Source organism: Anguilla rostrata, chromosome 8, assembly GCF_018555375.3.
Source record: "Anguilla rostrata isolate EN2019 chromosome 8, ASM1855537v3, whole genome shotgun sequence".
NCBI classification, from domain to species: Eukaryota; Metazoa; Chordata; class Actinopteri; order Anguilliformes; family Anguillidae; genus Anguilla; species Anguilla rostrata.
In genome coordinates, this window is record NC_057940.1 from 27,118,096 (window position 1) to 27,137,707 (window position 19,612).

Genomic DNA, 19,612 nt, shown 5'->3' on the forward strand with positions numbered 1-19,612 from the left:
TAATTATGCCTTTTGGAGGAATGCTGTAGCTAGATATGTGAGCATGTGATCTTTAGCAAAGATTGTTCATTTCTGGCATATCCATCCCTGCCAGTTACAGTGCCAGTTGTTTGTGTTTTCGTACAGTATCTGTACTTACTAGCTGTGACAGTGATAGATGTTCCTTGCACATCAGAATCACCCTTCATTCCGAGTGTGGCATAATTCTATCTACAGACAAACCCCAATCCTTTTTTTAAAGGAATGTAAAGGTGGTGACTCAGGGAACTGAAGAACTGAGCATTTTACCGAAAATAGGGATGCAGCCTAATTCAGGTGGGCACTTAAGACCACATATATAAGATTACTATTAAATGTTGAGAGAGAAGTAATAATTTTACACAAGTATTCCATTTTATCTTATATAAGTACCAGGATAATGTTGGCTTTCTTGTGCTCATAACCTGTTCAGTCTAACTTATAATTGCCCAATATCTTCATGCCAAAATCAGAATTCATATCTATGTGCCTAGCACTATTTTGATTGGAAAGCGAAAGCGTACCATACCCATTTAGTACGAACATGCAGTTCTTTCCAGGGTTTTTATAATGGTTCAAAATCTCAATAAAGAGAGATACTGCCCCCTAGTGCCCAACTGAAAACATTATACAGCTGAGAATCAGGGCATAAGGGCCAGTTGGAGGACAATTGCTCGATCTGTTTTTTTTTCAGCATTAGTATTGTACTGACATTTCAAGGATGAGGTAAGAATGGGTTTGCTGTGAATCTGTCAAATAGAGAGATAAAATGTCTGTTAATTCCAGTACAAGTCTGCTCCTGTGCATCGGCTGTGTAGTGTAGGCCAGAGGGGACATCACACGAGAAGTATGAGATTTCTGTGCTTCCAGAAACCTTACCTTGTCTTTTCAACCAAAACCAAATGCCTCAGATACATTTTTTTTAACCATTCTGAGAACTGAAAATCAATAAGACACTTCCAAGAAATCCAAGTTTATGGGACGCAGAAATGTATATGCAGTAATGTTGAGGAGGTACTTCTTCTTATATATTTTTCCCTATGCGCTCACTTCATTTCTCTTCAGAAAATAAGAGGTAGTCTACATATGGAGGAGATTTATTTGTGCTTCTGAAAACTGGTATTTGCATTTAGATTGTGTTTCTGTGATTTATTACCTCACCCGTTGTGCTCACCTTTCATTCATTTTGATCTTTTCAGAGACATTTTTTAATTGTGGTTGACACGACGGCACTGTTGGCGTTCACAATGTTCTGTGCATCGTGCCCGGTTTCCCTCCCAAACGTACGCTGAATGCTGGACAAATTCACGCTGACCGCGTCGCAATCACGGTCCGCATCCTCACTAGAATGACCGTGACCGTATCCCGGGCATCCAGCAGTATGAGCCTCTCTCCCCCTCTACCTCTGCAGTTTGTATAAACTGCTTCACAACCTGCACGTTCGCATCACCTTCAAAGGAACTTAATGTAAAAATAAATCCTAAAATGCCCTATGGTGAGAGCAGATTTGAAGGGGGGTGGGGGGTTAATTGCCTGTGTGTCCCAGCTCTGTGAGATTAGCGCTGAGAGAACAGGTCGACCTGGAAGGGGAGGTCTGAGAGGCAATAGGTGCGGCGGGCCAGGGAAATTAATGGGGTATTGTGACATCTTCATTCTCTTTCTGCCAGGGGCCCAATCACTTCCATGCCACTGGTTCCTCACCCTGATTATTTATTTAATATGGCTGCCGAGTACAGGGGAGGGGCCTCCTTGAGTCGCAGCTCTATTGATTAATGGCACAGTTAACATGTGTGTGTAACCCACTTAATGTGCCCTCATTTATTTTTACATTACAAATTATTTTAATTTTCTCAAATTTACCACTCCAATTAATCAACACTCCCTTGTTACAGTCATGTGTAAAATATGAAACGGAGGAAAGAAACAACATGGAAGTAAGGTCACAGAATTCATTAATGAAGCTGCAAAACATTTTACCAGCCAGAGGCACAGCTGTGGGAAAGGGATGCCATTATTAGCCTGGGGTATACGCTAATGAGATAACAAGGAACCAAATTTCAGATGTAAACACCATACATAGTACATTCCATCTCAACAAATATGAACATTTTCTGGAAGTCTTTTTGTCTCTGAGGATTTCACAGGGTGGAGTGCATTCCCATGCCTATCAAGCATGGCTGTTTGGGTCAGGGAGTGCATATATTCGCCCATATTGGGAACACACCCAAAAGGGTGGCTTTCAGTGTGAAATTCCAAACGTCATGATCAGAATGAAATCAAATCACTTCTTGCTAAATATCAATAGTATAACTACATAAAATAACAATGCACACAATTATTTATTAACTTTACAAAATAATATATTCTGAACATGAAATATGCGCCTTTGGAGGAATCTTGAAATATCCCCAAGTGGAGTAGGCTGGGATTTAAAATAATTCTTTCTTTGTCATATATAGTAATGCTACTTAAAGGACAGAAATTGATGCCAGTAAGACAGGGGATGGATCACTCCTGGAAAAGGAAAGTTGAGGACTTGACAAAGTATCCACTGCATCATTGCAACTTTATGTTCTTGAACAAATGTCAAGGCCATTGTTCTTTTGGCGTATTGTTTTGACAGACTATTGGAATTGATCTGAATGTTGCAAAATAAAACTGACTTATCTCCCAATGCCCTCAGAAGTTTGTAAAATTCACAGAATTCTCCAAAGACTATTTTTAAGTAAATTGCAAATTGGTTTTTCAGGAACATTGTTATCTGTTTCCTCTGCTGGTCATTTTTGACATCACATTATCGTAAGGGGAGTCATCGTCTTCTTTTGATTGGTCCTCCTGGAGGTCAGGGAAAGCCCTTTTTGCTGGTTTTGGGACGGCATAGTCATCAATGTGAGGGTTGTAGGGATACTCATGGCCACTGGGGTCCACTGCTGTGCCTTGGAATTTCCAGGCGTAACCCTTGACCTCTTCCGGTTCGTCGTAAAGGGAGGTAGGCCCCCTGACCTCCGTTACCATGGCCGCGCAACCCTCGGGCTCATCGTAAATGTGCTCCACCTTGAACTCGGTGGGCTTACGGACCTGGGACTGGGTCTTTAAGACTGGCCTGACGGACATCTCGTCTATGGAGTCATAGATGGGATCAGGGGCCTCTGCGCCATCTGCACGGTTGTCCCTCTCGTTGCCTGCATCCCCAGCCAGGGGCGTCTGAGCGGCCAGGAAGCAGGCCATCAGGTTCTTGCTGATAGTGTCAAAAGGGAGGGAGTATTCGTCGTGGGAACCTTGCCTGCCGTGAGCTGCGGATGTTGGCTTGGCCTCCTCCGGCTCCCCCTGGTCCCGTGTCATGGAGGTGTGGGAATAGGCCTGGTCCTCGCTGTTGAGGAGTGGGCAGCTTGAGATAGTCTTGACCTGGTTCTTTCGGGGGGGCGGCCTGGTGTCCAGGGTCAGGCTCTTCACTCCGGTCAGCAGTTTGTCGCTGGGCAGGTCCAGCCTGGACCTAGCGCCCTGTAGTGGGGCGGGGCTGTCCCTCATCTGGGCTTCACTGATGGTGCTGTAGACGCAGCTGTCCTTCGTGATCGGGTGTCTGGGGGCGGGCTCCATGTCCATCCCTCCCGAGGCCTGCCTCTGAGGGGCGTAGGTGTTCTTCTGCATGTTGATGGCCGTCTCAACTGCCTGGAAGAGGCCGTTCCCCTGCTTGGTGTCGAACTCAAAGTTTCCTTCCCCGGTGTCACATCGGCGTCCCGCTTCAAAGGAAAAAGTAACCTGAAACAGAAGGTTGGAGCTTTCATTTCAACCCTCAGCCCATGTCTACTAGCAAACAAGTGAAGGTCACACAAGGACGTTAAACTGATGTCAAATAAGTTAGCCCAGAAGGATACGATATAAAAAGAAAAACCACTGGATAATCCCATCCTTCATGTTTGACAGGTTCTTAGCTTTAATAGTAGGTTCAAAGCAGTGTAGTTGTATAACTTTTTTTAAAGTTTCCCCGTTTGAAATGTTAAAAAATAAGTTTGTTGGACTGGAGTTCTTTTGAAATTGTTCTTTGAATTTGGAAGCAGTGTTACCTTGTCCCGACCGAACCTTCGGAGGTAGCGGTAGGGCCAGGCGAAGAGCATCTCGCCTGACTTTGAGTCTATGAGGATGAGGCTGTCGAAATCGGCACGCAGGAAGAAGGACCCACGTAACCTGCACCTCTCCGAGGCCTCCGTTTTCCTCACCAACACCTTGAAGTCCCTTAAGGCTGGTGGAGCACATGAAAATAATGTAGTATCTGTAATATCACAGCTTTTAAAAAAAAAAAATAATAATGATGCCGATTCTCTGCCTCCAGCAGCCAGTGTGACACAATTAGCGATGTGGCGTGTTGTTTTGTCGTGCATTTCTTGAGGCGCACGGGTGTTGAGTTGTACCAGGTGGCCTATTGTCAGCATGTTGTGTACTGAACTGAATGTGTTGCTTAAGTGCGGTTGCAAAACCAAGTCGGTTGAATTGTCGGCAGATCCTTGTGACTCAGAGTTAAATTACCCTGAGCTGGAAATTGCATCAGATGCAGAGGCACTGTATAGCCCTCCCATGGAAATGTTTCCACACAGGAGCCAACAAAAGGTGATCATGTCTCGTTTATGGCCTAAAGTGTCATTTGAAAGGCTGGAAGACATATTTTTTTCCATTCGCACAGAAGGCAATCTCACTGGAAAATAATATAACAGGCCATCTGATTAAAATCACCCTCCACCACCCCACTTAAAATTATGCCCTAATATTGCTCTGAAATACCAGTAATATCCATTAGAGTAATGAGATCGCTCAAAATAAATAAAGAGGAGATACGGTCTTTGCTTAGGCAGATAGTTACAGTGGTAATGAAAAAGCAGCCAGATCCATTATGCTCTGTCACTGCTTCACTGTGAAAAGGGCGCCATCGGATTGACTTCCCCTTTCACCATGAGGGTGCTGTTTGTTTCTCACGACTTCCCATTTTCCGTCCGGTCTCTAGTTATACTGGCTTGTACAGTGTCTGGCATATATTTTCTGAAGTTATCAGACTGTATAGTTATCAGATTGTATAGTATGGTTGGGGAGTGAGGAGGTGGGAATGACGGCTGCATGGCTTGTTACTTCTAGGTTATATCCCAATCCTGAGCCTATAACAATTTATTTAAACTTTCAGAAAATTGAAATAATCCAAAACCTTATTTGTATAATTGTATTTGCATTATGAACAAGGGTATAACATTCCATAATGGCTAAAATTTAATTATTAGGAAGCAATGTCATTACATTTGGTTATTGCTCTTTTATACCAGTGTGACAAAATTATCATTACTTTACGATTTGGTTACATAGTAACTACTTAGTTACTAACATGGAAAATGAATACTTAGTTGGTATACAGCATGAATGAGAACTCTATTTGTCGCCTACTTATGAAGACTACAAAGGCATATCTATTCGTGCTTGCCAGGACCTGCAACGAATTGCAGCTCGGTCGCCTGCTTTTGAGTCTACCAGCAGCTGCCTGTTACAGGTTGCAAAAGATTGGTGGTTTCAGGGCACCGCCTTTTTGTTAGGGCTTCAAACACACCTGTTCAAGAGCATGTGGATATAAGACCCCTATTGCATTGGGGTGATGCAGTCTGAATTCCATCATTCCTGGGGTCTCTGCTTTCCCTCAACAGACGACAAAAAAGAAAAAAAGCCTATTTCCTTCCTGTAGAATTGAAGCGCTATAATAGAACTTTGCAGAGCAGAAAATAGACCGGGTGACTTCCGTGTGTGGTTTTGCCTCTCTGCTACTGGGGTTGAATATAAACAGGTGCTTGGTTCTTTGTCGTGTTCATCTCTATTTCAAAAAAAAAAAATATTGTGTATGTATTTTTTTTACTCAACACATAAGAGGCATATGGCACGCCAAACTCAGATCTCCTAGCTTCTCCAAAACATTGTAGACCTCAGACTGCTTTCCTTTTGCGAGAAATCTCTCTAGCCCTCCTAGACAGGGAGCACTCAGAAAGACCAACTGGGGAAATGGTGAGGCCGAGTGCTACTTGCACTATGTGGGGGTTTTTTCTTTTATGATTCACCCGTGATGTGCAGGAGGATGTGTGACTGAAATACACATTCTGATTCTGGCTCAAACGCAGAGCATTCTTTGTTGCGCTGCTGTCTTTTAACTAATCTGGCCCAACCTCTCCAGCACACAAGGTTGGAGATTCTGAACTGTGGGGGAGCAGAGAGGTTGATCGTGGCTGTGTGGCTGCACGATATTCCAAGGACTGAGAGATTGGTATGGAGGACGCTGTCTCATCCAATCAAATCCCCCAGCAGGTTGTTTCTGCCCAGGGATGGACCGGCAGCTGAGGATGTTGGCAACTCCAAGGAAACCCAGCTAAGAAGCCTTCAGATCTGCCTTCAGCTTTTCTGTGGCGGAGATGTTAGCATGTCCTCCCCGGTCCCAGTGTGTGACTGCCCCTCTGCATTTCTGTAAAGCTCTTTGCTGATTTTATCCAAATATGCACATTTAAACCCCGAAACACAACAGTACGTGCCACTCGTTTAATATGTGTGAAGACCTATCTTGATAATTAAATTAAACTCATCATTAGCAGGGTCTTGTTGTTGCCAAGACTGTGGTCTTGGATTCTGTATCCCTGCACATAATGGGGTACATTGGGGCAAGCTTCTCTGCTAACAGATGCTAAGGGAAGGCTCTCTCTCTCTTAGGCCCATTACGGAATGGCCATGTGGCCCTGTAATGAACTTTGTAAATGATCTGCGGTTCCACAGAGCAGCACAGCGTTGTGTCCTTTCACTGTGGACTGTATCACACCCTGGAGCTATATCTGTCGGCTTCACACACGATGCGTTTGATTTGGTTTTGGCCAGTTCCTGGTGATTCAGTGATTCAGTTTGTGGGTGTATGTGTGAAAAGGACAGAGACAGGTAAAGAAAGGGTGATACCTAGGACAGAGAGAGGTAAAGAAAGGGAGGAAGCAAGTGCAAGAGAGACTGAGAAATGGGTCCACATCTTTGGCTGCATTCAAAATGTGCTTGTTGGATTCTTCTAGGAGAGAAAAATCTATACAGGGACAGGGGATGTCGTTTCCTACTGGTATAACCGTTCAGCTGATGAATTTTTTTGTTTTTTGGCAGTTTTTGACAATTTAAAGTTTCTTTAAACTTTGACAGTTCTCATGTTTAAATATCCGTGCTGAGAATCTTGAGAATCTCTCATGAGAGGCTCTACAGTGTTAAAATGAACTGTTTAAATAATTTAAAGATTTTGAGATGAGAACCCCAACAAAATAATGAGAACTTAACATTTTCACAACTTTCTGTAACTTTCTATGACTACAGCATGGGACTAGCCGTGTTCTTTGTTCTTAGCTCCACTTATTTTAAATCCAGATGTAGTCATTGGAGACCAGCAAAACTAAAAAGCCCATCGGTGGATCTATTCCCTCTGTATACACTGCGACATATGATCGAGATTACGTCTGAGTAAAAAAAGAGTAGCCGCGGCAAATGTTTATCAAACTCTAAATATTTATAATGGCCAAAGGGTAGCTCTGTGACCATTGATTAAAGAAACGTGGTAATAACTGTGACACACATAATTGAGATCAGATGCATTGATTGTGAATAATTACTTTTTTGCCCCTCGAGCTTAAGAAGCTGGCTGAGTTTTCGCAGGGCCCTCATCTGTTATACTTGCACCACACAGAGAGGCAGCCATCTTCCATGTGAGCCTTTTACCAGCATGAGAACAGGGAAGCGGGAAATAAACATTTGAAGATTTTTTATGGGGTTCCCCAAAGGCAGCGACATATTTTGTGTGTTCGAGGGGTCGCTCTTACTGAGAGACAGTCTACTGCGGTGAAGTTTCATGGAAAAAATGTTTTCAATCTATTTTAATTTTGGTATGGAAACATTTGGTTTTTTTACGAGGTAGGCTTGCCACATGTAGGATAGATTTTAGAATGAGAACTCAAAATTGAGCACTCAGTTCCCACTGTTAAATGAATGGGTAAAGAAAAAATTAGCTCAGCAGTTTCAAGAACGGTAAAATGGTAAATGGACTGCATTTATATAGCACTTTTATCCAAAGCGCTTTACAATTGATGCCTCTCACTCACCAGAGCAGTTTGGGGTTAGGTGTCTTGCTCAGGGACACTTCGACACGCCCAGGGCGGGGATCGAACCGGCAACCCTCCGACTGCCAGACAACCGTTCTTACGTCCTGAGCTATGTCGCCCCAAGAAAGAGTACAACATTGCCTAAAGACGGCAAGAGTATCCAATATAGCTTTAAAAATAGACGGGATATGGAATGTGGTGCTAGAGTATGTGAAAGGAAATAACAGACAGTTTTGCAGATGTGTTACTTGTGAGCAGGATGTATTATGTTTGAGCGATAACTGGACAGTTTGTTGAGCTGAGAGGGCACTGGTACGATCGTTTTCAGCCACATGACAGGAAAAGCCAGCCGCAAGGCGAAACATTTTCCACTGTATAGTACGTCGACCGTAGAGAAGGGGAAGTGGTCACAAGTCTTGAGCATTTATAGCAAGACAGCAATGAATATCAAGTTACCCCCCTAGATCACTTCAGGCTTACTATGCATGCCTCCATGTGCATCAATTTAACACTGAGTCCCTTCAACCATTTAAAACTGTACAATTATCCAGCCATGTCAAAATTTGTTTTGCCACAATTGAGAACTTCTGTAGAACAGTATTTACGCTATAAATAGGAGTGACATATATATATATATAGGGAGTAACATGAGATACGGTATATAGCTTTACTGATATATTTTTAGTATTTAATGTGGGTAAAGTGGGTCAAAGACATGTACAGTTCTTCGTGGTGAGGTTATTTTATGCAAATTAGGAGTTAATCTGCACACTCAGTTAGTTGTGAGTGTAAATACCCGTGGGTTGTCGAGAGGGTTTTGAGGGGGCTGGCTAAGCTGCAGATGACATGCTGCCAATCATGCTCAATCATCCCAAAATAATTGAATGGGAGGGGGCGGTCTTCTCAAAAAGTGCAGTGCTTCCACAGCTCTCAGAAACAGAGGTGCACAGGGCTGTAATCCCTTTGCCTTTCCATTGTAATTCCGTATCCCTGTCACTTTCATTAAATATTTAATAAGATTTCACTCAGAACCAGAGGCAGATTTGGGGCTTCGTAATGAATGCTGGTGAATGAGGGCCAGTTTTTTTCTGTCCTCTTTTCATGTTTCTGCTCTGTTTGAATGCCGGTGGTCTCCTTGATGTGCCGTGACTGTGGAGGCCAGCTACCTAGGTCCCTGGCTATCTCGTGGGGGGTCGGGGCGGTGGGGGGGTGGCATTTTACTGGGAAGCTGGGGCCCTGGAGCCGAAGGTGCACAGTGAGCCACTGCTCTCTGGGTGGGGGGGGCAGCTTGATTCCTTTCTAGCCTCCTCTGGCCTGTCACAGTTTTCATACACCTCACACGCTCGGGGACGGTGTTCCTCCTGCCTCCGGCTCATTACAGCCGCCTTCTGTGTCTTCCCAACACGCGCGCGGTCCCCCCAGGCGGTCTTCAATATTTACAGCGAGAGACAGCGTGGCCCTGTTCCCAGGCAGCGAAGCAAAGAGCCAGACAGGGCCGCAGCGACAGAAAGAGACGAAGCGGGAGGCTGTGGCATCGCGGTGTGTGGGGCCCACCGAGATCAAACCCTCTACTTTGACAGCCTATGAACATTCAGTACTCTAATGCCTGTTTCGGTGAAATCCTTAAATGTAGATGCATCCCTGGCTCTGTACACCAAGAGACCCTATGAATTCAGCTGAAGGGGTTGAGTCACTCTGGAAAAGAGCATCTGATAAAGGACTTTAATTCAATGTAATGCTGGCCTGGACAAAGCATTTCCTTCTGAATCGGTGCGGTGTTGCAGGAGAAACTGTTTTTGTAAATGCAACACAGTAAAATGTTCAGTGTTAATTAACACGTTACAGTGTACATGTGGTCCCTAATGGACCCATATAAACTTATATCATTATATCGTTATCATTGTAAAGCACTTTGAGTGTTTGGAAAAGTGCTATATAAATGCAATGATTCATTCATTCGTTCTGTTGAGTTGAATTAACACTGGACATTACTGCGTATGGCAATAGAGGCAATATTTGTCATAGAGACATTTTGCATGAATAGCCATGTTTTCTCACCATGGTCTCCTCTGCAGTACAGAGAGTTCTCCTCCATTGTGGACTCTTCTGGGTCCCCTCTTGTGGGGCCCCTCTGGATACTGCTGCGCTTGGGCACCACGCGCTCACTCCAGTTCATCTGCATGGGGTCGCAAAAACGCTAGCCGTCAACAGACAACCACGATGACACACTTTCCTGTCCGTTTACGCTTAAGGTTGTGTCTCAAATGGAAAATCCTTCCTGTCAAACATTAACATTCTGCCATTTATTCCTTTTTATGTTCTTTGAACAAAAGAGGAATGTATCGTAGAATTGAGTTTTCTTCTTCTGCATCATCACTCAGCAGAGAGGACTAATCTGAGGATTGTGAGATCTGAGCAGATTTGTGCACTACATGCTACTGTTAGCTGTTTACAGCTACCAAATAAAATTGCTGTATAGTTGTAGTGCTGGGTCACTTGGTCACATCATCATTAGATTGCTGACCACTTGTTGTTTATAGTTTCATCGTGCATCTGGTGTATGATGCATGAGTATGGCATTTATTCAGACCTATACTGGCATATGTGAACATTGTAAATCAAATTTATTGTTTTAAGAATATGTGTTAAAATATGCATGTTTAAGAAATGGAGCTCTGTCAGTAAGAAAAATAAACTGAGCTTATTCTGCATACCGCAGAACATTTAAGCCTCCCTATATGGCAAGTATTATTTCAACGCTATGACTGATTGGGATGTCAGGAAGTCACTTTCTTAAAGTTTATATCCGTCAAGCACTTTTTGTCTTGCTGTGCTGAAATGACCTTTGAGGCCTGCGCGGCATGTTGGTTTTGGTTTGAAGCAGTCCTAGAGTCATTTCAAAGGTTCATTCACTTCAGCTGAAATCCACCCTACAAAAGCATACAGAACTGCTGCACAGCTACTTCTTTTGGGACACAGCCACACTCTCAAGTAAGGACATTGCAGTCGTGACTGAGGAGTTTCTGACCACCTCACTGAACAATATGGTGGTTATGGGTATTCTGGCTAGTCCACAGCAGGGCTGTCATACTAAGTACCTGAAGTAGTGTGTGTGTGTGTGTGTGTGTGTTTGTGTGTTTGCTTATGAAGCTGATTATTATTTTAATTGGAGCAAATGAGGCAGATAATTGGTTAAAAGAAAGTACAGTATGAATTCCAACAATCCAGACCACTGGTCAGCAGTGATAATTCATATTTCACTGTGTACTAATATTTTCATGTCCTGGCATGGCTTGGTCAAAAGATGAATTTTGATGCCTTTTAGAAGAACTGAGTCTGTCACAGATTCCTACAGAAATCAACCTCTGCCCTGAGGTAAATAGCCCATGAGGACAGGAGCTGAGAACTCTGCTGGCTCCAGGGATTCCTAGAAACAACAGGAACTCTTAAAGGATGGATTCTAGGAAGTCCAAGTTGACATCTGTTTTTTCTACTACCTCCCATAGCAATCAAGGTAATTTGCATCAAAGCCAATTTAGTAACATTTAGCTTCTGTAGTATCACTGGTAAGAAATAAAATAGAATGTCTGCATCTCTCAGCCAGTGGTATGCATGCTAACCAAAATGAACAGCCCATAATATTACTCAATTGTTCTGAGAATATTCTTCTCAGGCTTGCATTTGCCTGGAAACAAGCACATGACACACTGCATACTGCAAACCATACTGTGACTTTGTTAAAAACAACTTCTGTTTTTTTTTTTTTTTTTTTGAAGCTGTCAAACTCAACAGTGAATAATGTGAGCTCAAATCGAGAATTTACTGAGAAGAGTTTTAACCCTGAATCCCCGCCTAGTTGTGAGCACATAGTGTGCACAAATGGTTTTGTGTAACATCAGTCATCACGTTAGTCAGTCTGTGTCACTAAGGGCTCTGTGAGTTCCTTTAAATCCTTTTTATAGTTGTATGAAGGAGAACAGCTGAAAATGTGGTCTGCATCTGGGGCCGGGGTCCAACATGCTCTTTCTTGGAATTTTCACGCTGACAATACAATACATGAGCGGGCCATTCCCAGAAGGCAGCCCCATCCCCCCGCATCGCACTAAAGCCCAGAGTATTGCTCCCTAAATATTACAACAGATTCTGTGTGTTTTGTTTCCCAAGGTGAATGTTAAGCGTTGGTAAGGAATGCCTATTTTAGTGCCTGTAGCCCCAGCGTGGAACAGGGGGCCGTGACTCACGCTGTGTTGAGAGTCATCTGACACTGAGCGTTTCGGCGCTGGGGTGGGAACCACGGAGGCGCTGTGCCAGTCCCATGTCTCTAACCTCCTGTGAGCCTCAGGTCAGCAGGGAGTGAGGTCACACAAGCTTCCCTTTCTATGCGCGCTGTGTGGTAACTATTCCTGGATTTGCAAATATCACATTAAAGACTTATATTTATTTCGCAAATGGGAAAACACCTTTTACAGAACAAGCATTTGCCCTGTTTCTAGAATCCAATCTATTGTATATTGTATCCTTCACCTCCTATACGGCAATGCAGCCCAAAGCATCGGACTAAAATATGCAAATCAAGGTTTCAGGTAGTAACAATTTTATATGTTCACTCAGACTGTCATGTGGATTTCACTGTTTCCACAAAACTGTTATTTTCCCTGAAATCTGAATGACAAATAGCACCCTTATGTGGTTTAAAGATAAACTGTCTGACATGAGATGGTATTCACCATTGTAAAGAATACCATATGCAGTACACATTCCATATACTCTGCCTGCATAATGTCCAAATTTCTGGCAGGGCAACCGACAAACTGCCAGACGGTGTGCACTCCCAAGGGTGGGGAAAAAGACACATCTGTGTTGTGAGGCATTGTGGGTAGAAAATCTGGGATGCATTACAATAGGTAGCCATACAGACATGGCTGACGTGATATCTGACACCTATCTGACCACAATTTCCTTGCATGTCACCTCTACACAAAATAGCTACAATAAAGAAGCATCCAGTATCATTAATTGAACATCTTGTGTGTGTGTGTGTGTGCGCGCGCGTCCATATAGAATATATATGGCACTTCGGGGTGGGTAACAATCACCACTGTATACAGTTATACACTTTGTTGTACGTCGCTCTGGATAAGAGCGTCTGCCAAATGTCTGTAATGTAATGTATATCAACTAAGCATGAACTCACGGAGGGAACATCTAAAGTGGTGTGCTAAGATGGTGGCTATGCGCTGATGTCCCTTTGAGCTCTTGTTTCTATTTAGCATCTGTGTCACTATTTTGGACGCTGTATATCCTGCTTTGAGTGCTAAACAACATGAAAACGGATCTGTGCGCAGCGCACTGCCGCTACGCTAAGCGGTCAGAAGGGTTGGGCTAACGTACAGGGAAGGCAATCTCACAAAGCTTCTGGGTCCAGTCCTCCAGCTCAGAGTTCTCTGCTGCGAATACGAAGAGCTTCTCGGTGGTCTCCACCAGGAAGGGGCCACAGTCCTTGGGGCAGTCCATCTCCACCTCCGACACCCGGATGCAGTCACTCAGCTTGATGACCTTCTTGTTCTCCTGCTTGCGGAGGGTCTTGTCGGCCTTCTCCATGCTGACCGCATTGTCTTTGCACTCAAAGAACTCCATCCGGGAGATGGAGCAGGCACTCTCTCTGTAGATGATGGACCACACCTTCTTCCATTTCTACATGGGAGATGAGAAAGGTTCAGTATACCTCTAAAAATGATTCTAATAAAAGATTGATATCTAACATCTTTAGAGTAAAAACAGAAAGAAGATGACAGTCCTAGCATTATGTAATGGTAAAAAAAAAAAAAAAAACACGTTTTTGTTTTTCATACATTTTATTCTTGTTTATAAACTGATATGTTGTAATTGATTTGGCTAGCAAATATAGGTGGAAAGTCTAAACTGAAATTCAATGCAGGTGCAATTGTGTAGAAGTAAATTCCTGTGATATTGTGTAATTTTTATATACATATTTTCTAAATAGACAAATGGTGTTGATACAACTAAACTAAAAAAATAGAATTGACTTCCTGAGGCCTGTGTCAGAATAGGGTTATATAAAGTATGTCAGCACTGAATTCACTTCATATATGAGAGGGCATATTGTTGTGCAAACTGCAAAGGGATTGCCCAGTGCTACTTTGAATGGAACAAACAACACATTTGAATTTCCAGAAAATCTTTTTCTTTCTTAGAAATCATCCTTTCAATCACCTTTTGAGTAAGGTGATTGAAAGGTTCACATTAAGAAATTGACATGAAATGGAACAAAACCAAAAGTGATCACCTGCTCATTGTTTGTTGAGTGCTAAATTAGAAATTTTATACATCCCTGCCATTTACAAACTTGTGAGCCAGCCGAGAGTCTTTGTCACGTATCAAAAGGTACAATGGAAAGGGGTTTTGCGAGAAGCCTTGCTACCATGCAGTTCACACCAGATCCGATCTTTCGGGTAGTTTTCCAACAGCCTTCTCACCTCAGTCTGTGATCTCTAATGCCATAGAAGCTCTCAGGGCTCTGAAGATTGCCTTCAGAAGCTAATAAAAACACAAACAGAAACCCCTCTGACTGCTTCTCCTCTGAACGGCATTTTTATGAAAGCTTCGCTGAGAACATTGCAGGGTTACCTAAAATGCTCTTCCGCCATGAAAAGACCATGAAAACAAGGAAGGAAAGCCTCTGACACCGTGGATTAACCATAACCCGAGTGCAATATTTACACAAAGTGGCTTACATCGACTTCCAAATGCCAAATGTCAAACGGATGAATGATCTTCTTTTCTTTTTTCTCTTACTTCTATCTGGCTCTTAGAATGTCATCTTGACATTAAACTTCTCGGCCATCAAAACTTGGCATTACAAAAAATTACTATCAGAACCACTCATGACAAGAGTCAATATAGCCAATATTGAAGCATGTCTGAATGAGCTATTGTTCCATGTGTGCAGTCGGTGTCTGGAATGGTCGAGCGGTCACATTTTAAAGCTCTTGCTCTTGGTAGTGATTTTTTTGCATGTATATTTACGTAGCAAGACGGTTTGCATTTTTTACCCAGCGAAGAGCCCTATGTAGGGGCTGTTACTTTACAGCTTGCTCCTGGGTGTTGTTTACAAGGTACATAAACTCACAAAGCCCGGTTCAAAGCTGCCAATCATTTGTTTAAGCACTCATAGATTTCCAGAGTGCAAAATGTGCAGTGTATGAAAGGGTAACATGTCTCATTACATGTTATTTCTCCCAAAAATCAATTTTCTGCCATTTAGTCAGCCCATTCATTTTAATATGTCAGCTGTATTTTAATGAGGTTTCTCGTCAAGGCTGCTTTCGGAATAAGTCTGTTTAATTTGTCCAATTAGCCAACTTTATAGTGAAAAAATGTGGGCAAACTAATTTCATGAAAATCCCAAGTGGGTATATTTAACTTTGTTTTTCAAACATCAACATTTCCAACAATTAAAAATACATGGAAATGTAGTTATTTGTAAAGCCTTGTTGAAACCATACAAACTACAAATGTTCACCCCGATAAAATAAGTGATTAGAATATTCCAGATGACCAGGCTTCATTTGCAAATTCAGAGAATGTGAGAATGTTAATTTAGACAGAGAAATATCACTCAAAAATGTTTTCAAATCAAGAACAACTGTAATTTATTTCTAAATGTCAACATGAACTCATAAGAAAAAATGTTTTTGAAACTGCATGCATTTTAATGTGCTGCATTTAAAAATATATATTTTTGTGATATAAGAGTAAGTGCTCTTAACCAAACAAAAATAGGGGTTACCTTTATACTGTAAAATTAAATGTTTTGTTTTATGAGCCAAATCCATATAGATGTACCCATAACTTCTATCCTCTGCCACCGTTATCACTCAATATGCCATAGAACTCCAAACAAACCCCTGCATTGTGATGCTTGAACTATGATCTTCTGGCCTATAGTTTCATATCCCTTTGTCATTGTGTAGTCACATAGGGATAACCTCAGAAGAATGTGTAGAAGAATATGTCAGACTAATCAGGTCATTTTAACCAAAACAAAACACAAAATAACAGCGGCCACCTGTGTGAATTGGTTAATACCTAAATTTTGATGTCTGTTTTTTGCTTGCTTATTTGTTTGTTAGTTTTTTCTGTTAAATTTCTAGAACAAAATGTAAATATTACATTCATTTAACAGCTTCTGTATTCCGTATTCCGCTGAATGTTTACATTAAAGACACCATAAAGGTAAAAGAGTACTAAACTCCCTGGAGTTTGCTGATCCCAGTTCAGTGATACATTGTCATGGGGGACAAATAGTCCTTAGAATTTATTCAGAATTCATCATTATCTTAAATACCACTTAGTAGGACACATCTATACATGAATTAAACTCAGGGAAAGTGTTTTGGTTATACCACGCATAACAATTACTTAAAACTTTATGAGAGACGTTAATTGGTCTGCCCTTGGTATGTTTCACTAAAACGTTTTCTCTGACATTCATTTTCTGTGTGCTCAGTGACATTTTTCCCCAGAGAACTTTTTAAAAGATCAAATTCCATTTAAAGGAATGGTTGACTTTCTGAGATCTCTAAACTTGCAGTATTATTTCAGTTTTTGTGTATGCTTTGTTTTGCCCCGTTTTTGTGAGATGAAGGATACTTTAGGTATTTCCTGATGACCGGCTGGCTTTGCAATGACTGCTAACTGACATTCCGGAGCTTTTGGTCGAAATCCTCCAGAGGCTGTACGTGTGTACATTGGCCAGTTATTTTCAAAAATTACGTTTAATATTATTTTTAGATAGAACTAGTGCCTATGGATCCTGTAACCTGAGAAAACTGTGCTCAAGAAAAGAAGTACCAGCACAAAATAAAAATGTACTGTATATTTATAGTTGTGAATAAATGCTATAAAATTAGCTGTTAAATCTGTTTTTATATACAGCTCCTGGAAACAGAACACCACTGTAATAGCTGCTTTGTAGTTACTTGAAGTGTATTTTCTTGATTTAGACCACAAAACCCCAAATGCCCTATAACATCCATTGTAAAGCCAGGAAATCATGAGAAACTTCTTTCTAAAATATCCTTTATTGTGCACAAAAACTATCTTGGCCCGTTGAGAACATACACTAAAACTGAAGCTGTCAAAAGTTAAACTAAAGATATCAACCAAAAAAACCCCATGAAATCAACTATCCGTGAAAGTACCCATTACAGGGTCATTGTAATATAAAGTACTGATAGCTTCATGTATATCAGACATACAATGGCCTTTAAAGCAAATGAACCAGGTATAAAGTGCAACAGCGGTGTAGCCTTACCTTCCCAAACCTCTGCTGTTGAATGTACAGTACTCCCTTCTTCCTGACGTCCTCGTCCATGGCGATCTCTCCTCCGCTGGCTCCTTCGAGCCGTCTGTAGCCCTGTAGCACGACGAGCTGAGCCAGTAGCGTCTGCGATCGATGCAGAGGCCCCGAGTTCCCCGTCATCGTGACTTCCTGTGCGCCCTGCACTACCGTTAAAACTCAGCCTGCTTACGCAGAGTGGTGTGTGGTGTGTGTGCGCACGCGTCTGCTTGCGTTTGCATTTGCGTTTTTGGGTGTGTATGTGTGACAACGTCTTTGTTTGTTCAAACCCACGACCCTCACTTTTGCAACTCCATTCTATTTTTGTCACGCTTTGTCAATGACCTCAGTGTGAATCCATGCCTCGATTTACAACGTACACAACATCACAGAGCATTTCAGTGCCGAGCATCTCAGTTATCAGGTCTCATCTATCTCTATTCGTCATTCCTCATAGTAAGCTTTTATGACTACATAAAGTCATGGTATCAGTCCTTTAGACCTTAGTTATCAATGGTCTATTGTCTATATTTGCATTTTGTTCCCTATTGTAGTTAATTATAAATCCATGCAAAAGGTGCTACACAGTGGCGGTATTTAAATCGCATCCATATTTAGTGCAGTAATGAAACTTAAGGTTTTGGTTCAATGTAGACTATGCCAGTGGTAACCATGGCAGCAGGTCTTGCAGGTGTTGTGGAACTGCTCTCAACATTATTTTTGGTGTCAGTCGGCTGGTGTCCTCGCCTCGTCTCTTAAAAGCCGCTCCTCCCACGGTGGTCATGTCCTGTCCTCCCCACCTCCACTAGTTGTGCAGGAATCTTTCACAAGTCACTGCACAGCTCATCTAGATTACATTACATTACAGGCATTTAGCAGACGCTCTTATCCAGAGCGACTTACAACTTTTTACATAACATTTACATTGCATCCATTTATACAGCTGGATATATACTGAAGCAATGCAGGTTAAGTACCTTGCTCAAGGGTACAACTGCAGTGTCCCACCCAGGAATCGAACCTATGACCTTTTGGTTACAAGCCCAGTTCTTTTTAATGACTATGTCACACTGCCGTCATCTACCCACTTACAGAGTGAAAAGACTAGGCAGCTGGCTACACAAGCACATTAGAGGGCACATTCTGATTATGCGCCCTCCCAAATCAATTGAGGGCACTACTGGCTTTAAATTGCAGTTGGGCTATTCAAACTAGGGTATAAAGAAAGACAGGGATAAACATAACCTCAGACTGAAAGCCCACAATGAGACACACCCCAGCCTATAAATCACACGTCATACTCTGCGATCTTTTCTCCAATTCTCTCATTTTCTCTCATGTCACTTCTTCTCTTCAACCCCCTCCCCCATCCTCTCATGTGTTAGCTTAATTGTCCTGACAGTTACACTTTTTTATTTAACTTTATTTTTAAGACAGTATTAGACAATATTGTCGAATGAAAAGCCATTTGCTACCCCTGTCTTAAATTCTCAGGACTTTAGATCAGAACCCATACTTATACTGAGCATCAGCTTCTGATTCTAGTTTTGACAGTTATATTTCACAGAATAGTTATTTTTAGATTTTGCAACCTCGCGGTTCTAGACCTGTGGTCAGAAAATAAACATCCCGTTCCTCTTTTAGTTTTCCATCAACTTTTGCGAGACTTCTGTTTTTGTCTCACTATACTTTTAGTCACCATGGGTTTTTTTTTTCATTTATTTTTTTTTACAACAAAAATGGAACCAAATAAATTGCTAAGCAGTAAGGTCATTGCATTAAATGTGGACTCCATGCTTGTTTTTAAGTAAAAAAGGAAATTGTTTTGTATCCAAATATGGTGGAATTCATGATATGCAAAGGACATTTTAATATGCATACGTGTACAATGCATGCAGTTTTAATATTTATGGTTGTACTCGACCCCCCTGTCTTTTGCACTCTGTCAAAGGCATAGTGCTCTGTTGAGTCTTGCACGCACCCTTCCTTTACACATGTAATTTCCTCTGTCTGCAATCGCAAGCCCAGCAACTTCCTGTTGGCAACCAGAAACCTATCAGCAGAGCTGCCTCCTCTTTGAAATGCTTCACAGCTTACC

The 19,612-nt window shown here is 42.1% G+C and overlaps 1 protein-coding gene and 1 long non-coding RNA gene across 3 annotated transcripts in view; one reads left to right on the forward strand and one right to left on the reverse strand.

Annotated features, from left to right (window-relative positions):
* LOC135261290 (uncharacterized) overlaps window positions 1-19,612 on the forward strand; it is a 199,352-nt gene that overhangs the window by 172,705 nt on the left and 7,035 nt on the right. The gene's annotated exons all lie outside the window — the stretch shown is intronic.
* dok2 (docking protein 2) lies at window positions 1,954-17,718 on the reverse strand. 2 transcript variants are annotated; one of them, XR_010331864.1, is made up of 6 exons: window positions 17,491-17,718; window positions 13,545-13,847; window positions 10,212-10,329; window positions 4,083-4,258; window positions 2,239-3,777; window positions 1,954-2,195 (listed from the first exon to the last, which is right to left on the reverse strand). XR_010331864.1 is itself a non-coding variant. In XM_064347425.1 (5 exons), exons 1-5 carry the CDS (start codon window positions 17,656-17,658, stop codon window positions 2,776-2,778), a joined length of 1,767 nt encoding a protein of 588 aa, XP_064203495.1. In that variant the 5' UTR covers window positions 17,659-17,718; the 3' UTR covers window positions 1,954-2,775. The 2 variants fall into 2 exon arrangements, 1 of the variants encoding a protein (XP_064203495.1); XM_064347425.1 differs by having other exon boundaries at window positions 1,954-3,777.

Bases quoted from the DNA above. Each gene is read 5' to 3' on its own strand.
- dok2 (XM_064347425.1), bottom strand. From the start codon at position 17,658: ATGACGGGGAACTCGGGGCCTCTGCATCGATCGCAGACGCTACTGGCT. The intron at 10,330-13,544 runs GTACGTTAGCCC...GACCCCATGCAG, and splicing joins TTTGTGAGATTGCCTTCCCT to ATGAACTGGAGTGAGCGCGT. The intron at 3,778-4,082 runs GTAACACTGCTT...CTTCTGTTTCAG, and splicing joins GAAGGTTCGGTCGGGACAAG to GTTACTTTTTCCTTTGAAGC.